The 4306-nt window shown below is 34.8% G+C and overlaps 1 protein-coding gene across 1 annotated transcript in view; it reads left to right on the forward strand.

Annotated features, from left to right (window-relative positions):
• The window catches only part of LOC106875064 (neuroendocrine convertase 1), a 167183-nt gene that overhangs the window by 125850 nt on the left and 37027 nt on the right, over positions 1-4306 (forward strand). The window contains exons 3-4 of the mRNA XM_014923026.2: positions 1133-1249; positions 2431-2530. Coding sequence (XP_014778512.1) covers positions 1133-1249; positions 2431-2530 — 217 coding nt within the window. The remainder of the gene's footprint in view (positions 1-1132; positions 1250-2430; positions 2531-4306) is intronic.

A 4306-nucleotide genomic window follows, 5' to 3' on the forward strand; every position in this document is an offset into this window, starting at 1 on the left:
TATGTATCATCATAAATATACAGGGATTAGCATTGAGTTGCTTCTCCAACACTCACTGCTAATCCCTGTATATTTATGATGATAAATGGTTTTACCGATAAAGGTTTTTTCATACTGAACTACTTGGCAAAAGTGTTAATTATTAATTCTATTACTAATTGACGATTCCCTGCCCTTATTCTTGTATATATATATATGTATGTATGTATGTATGTATGTATGTATGTATGTATGTGTGTATGTATGTATGTATGTATGTATGTATGTATGTATGTATGTATGTATGTGTGTGTGTTTGTGTGTGTGTGCATGTATATATAACTGTTGTAGTATATTAACTCGTTTAGAGAGTGTTAAATCTTGCTTTAGATGATTGAATTCATAAATTGATATTTTGAGTGCTATAATTTTTTTAGGAATATTTTCCCCATTGTCATGACTCAATACTTCTCGAAGTCTCGAATCGTTTGCCCGAGTTGAATTCCATTTCTTTTTTTTCTTCCCCTTCCAAAATTGCAACCGTTATACGTCTAGTCGAAAATTATTAGACATGTATCACACACACACACACACACACACACACACACACACACACACACACACACACACACACACACACACACACACACACACACACACACACACACACACAATAAAGAGAGCCTTATTGCAAACTATGTTTTAATACCAACTGAACTACTTTGTAATCATACAGCATAATATCCCATATGATTTTCAACAAATTACAAAAAAATGAAAAACGAAAAAAGAAATAAAAGATTTTCTCAGTAAGGTTAAATGGAGCATGTGATACGGTGATGTGATAAAATACCTGTACGATGATATTATGCAATTATTTCCAGTAATATCTTATATTTATTATTAAAGGATATCAATATGTTCAGGAAATCCAATATTTGTACATAAATAATGTATTTTTCCTCCCTAAATAATATTATTCTCATTACAAGGAAAATCAACCAAATTCTTCCCTGTCGTTTTGCAGACAAACCAATAATTTCCTATAAATGTGATCCAAAAATGTCATAGCAAATACTAAGTATATATGAATTCTTCGTGGAACAACCTTATTTTTTTTTTTTTACTTTTGCTTTCTTTCTTTTTTGCGTAGATTCTTTGGTTCGAGCAGCAACAGATCAGAAAGCGGGCCAAACGAAATTCAGAGGTTTTGCAACTTTACAGAAAAGACGCCTTTTCAGACACTCTTTGGAGCGAAGAATGGTATTTGGTAAGTGTCGAATTAGTAAAGGAATTACATGCGATATGTGAACATGTATTTAAACATTACACTATACGACACAAACACAGACGCACACACGCACACACACACACACAAATTTACAGAGAGAGAAAGAGTCGATAAAGAGTGAAACAGTGTAGGAGGGAGAGATAGGAAGGAACAAATGAGAGAGAGGATACTGTTGAATAAGGTCATAGAGGGTGCTGTGTCAGACTGGTAGAGATACAGTAAGAAAACTGTATAAGGAGAGAGGTGGATAGAGAGAAATAGAGAGAGAGAGAGAAATTAAGGCGAATGTGAAAGGAGGAAGAAATGAGAGAAAAATAAAGAGAGAGAGAGAGAGAGAGAGAGAGAGAGAGAGAGAGAGAGAGAGAGAGAGAGAGAGAGAGAGAGAGAGTTGGGGGTATGAAGACAGAAAAAGGAAGAGGTAAAGAAGAGAAATAGAGGGTGAGAGAGACGAATCAGACATAGAATTACTCGTGTTAAGACACTGACAGAGTATATTTCCTGAAGATCGCTTATGACATAAAACTTGCTCTTCTCCATATCTGTAAACATTTTCACACATGTAGTAAAGATTGTTCGCCAATGTAACTTGGCAGTCCTGGCTTAGGACTAATGTTGCTGTAATTTAGCCCCAGGAGACATCGTCTCCAGCTGGCTATACGACACGATCTGCGTCCTTATAATTTCAAATAGCAACATTCGTCCTAAACTAGGACTGCAATATTATGTTGGCAAACAATCTTTACTACAAAGTACTGTTGCTGATTATCTCACGTTGTGAGATTAAAAAATAGTAATTGTCTAATTTGCACACGTTTGCTGATATAAACATATGTAAACATACAAACCTGTGAATATACACAAATATATATATACACACAGACGCGCATATATCTACACATCTATATCTTTATCTACATATATATATATATACACACACACATACAGTGTATAGATATGTTTTATATATAATGTATACAGTATAGACATACATACATATATACATACATACATACATACACACACACACACACACACACACACACACACACACACACACACACACACACACACACACACACATATATATATATGGTATCAGTATAGAAATGAGATGCTCAGTGTCATCACTAAAAAATGGTCCTTTATTATTTCTTTTACAGAGAAACCCCAGATCTTTAAAAGACGCCGATCTCTTAGTTCTTCCATGCTGGGCCCAGAACATTACTGGAAATGGTATCGTAGTCACGGTCTTGGACGATGGTATGTAGTTTTCTGCTTTTTTGGAAAGACATCGATGGTGTTATTCTGACTTTGTGTTTTCTCTTCAATATCTAAGTCTTTTGTTTTAAAGGTGGTAGAATGGCAGAATCAGTAGGAAGCTGGATAAATTGTTTCACGGTATTTGTTCTGACTCAGCATTCTGTGTTCAGATCACATTCAGACCAGTTTTAATCTTTCATGTCTCCAAGATTGTTAAAATGAAGTTCAAGTACTCATAAAACAAAGTACAGGCTACTGACGCTGGTTTCATTAACAGTTCTCTCCCCTGAAACAACAGCGGCGGTGAAAACAAAATCTTCAAATTAAACCGTACTGTTTGATTCTAGGGAACTTTCATTGCTGTTGTTTTGTGTATCGAAGCCCTCTCATGTCGAGTAAACATATAATGAAATGCATTCCAGATGTGACCATCATAACATTGTTTAGACATGATATCTTATTTGTCCTTTCCGTACACAACTGAGACACCACCGCTTAGGTACCTATAGAGAATGGAGAACGCAACTGCACGAAAACTACAAAATGGCGACTGCTACCCTGCGCATAATAATCTCCCATGAGTCTTTACGGATAAGGTTATTTCAGAAGGGCGATATTTCGTCGTGTTAGAAACATATGGCATCGCGGCCATAGAAATATAAGGTTCGTCATCTGTTTACGGTTCCAAGAATTTCAAGGCTTCATTTTCACTGGACTTAGACTCTAGTGAGGTAGGATGCTGCACCGAACGACCAGCTTAAATCCCTCTTCTCTGACTCCCTTGCTCCTTAATAAGACGAGTTGAAACAACTGGTGGGAGTTTACCGGGTATGCAGTGAAGTGACTAGATCGATATATGACCAAAGAGATCTATGATCTACATCGTACCCTAATGCGTTTTACACTGACGTTTCTGAACATCTTCTTAGGTTCGCTGAAACTTGAAAAAACCTACTACTGTGTTTTTATGGAAAAGTCCACATGAATTTCAGTATACATATATGTAGGGGACAATCCCTTAAAAAATTTACTAAGAATTTAAAACTTATAGACAACAATCAGTTATATTATAGATGTTGAACAAAACCCTCAAAAGTAACGATTTAAAGATGGCAGAGCGTAACTTGAGAGAAATTTGTCTGGTATTTCTCGTCTGATTCGCGACCACGTAGATTTACTATCTAACTGATTATTGTTGTTTCTGTTGTTGCTATTGTTGTTGTCATTGTATGGACGCCATCTTTATCGTTCTTCATGCGCAATCCTGAACCAAAAGATTAAATAAGGTAAAAAGTCACTGGTGCCGTTTCATTCCTAATACTAACAGGTCGAACGAAGAGTAAATACATCCGGAAACACCATATTCAAGATTTTTAAAGTTTATTCAAATGCAAAAAAAGAATAATAATAATAATAACTAATAAAATAAAGCATTTAGTGTTTTATTAAAGAGAGGTAATTAAAATTAAACAGAGGTAATTAAAGCGAAAATTACTACAGTAATAACATTCGTCTAGAGATTCGGTTTTGAAGTAATGACAAAGAGACAGAATAGGTAATTGCTTCTTAAATCTTTCATTGACACACAAATCTACACACATACACATGCATTCCTATATTCAAATATGATCTGTATATACACAAATAGATACGTATGTGCATAGATGTACATGTATGTTTGTATGCATGTATCTATGTACGCTTGCATGTATACAAGTATATATGCTATAAGTATGTATGTGTATGTATATATATATATATATATATATATATATA

The sequence above is a fragment of the Octopus bimaculoides genome, chromosome 15, assembly GCF_001194135.2.
Source record: "Octopus bimaculoides isolate UCB-OBI-ISO-001 chromosome 15, ASM119413v2, whole genome shotgun sequence".
NCBI classification, from domain to species: Eukaryota; Metazoa; Mollusca; class Cephalopoda; order Octopoda; family Octopodidae; genus Octopus; species Octopus bimaculoides.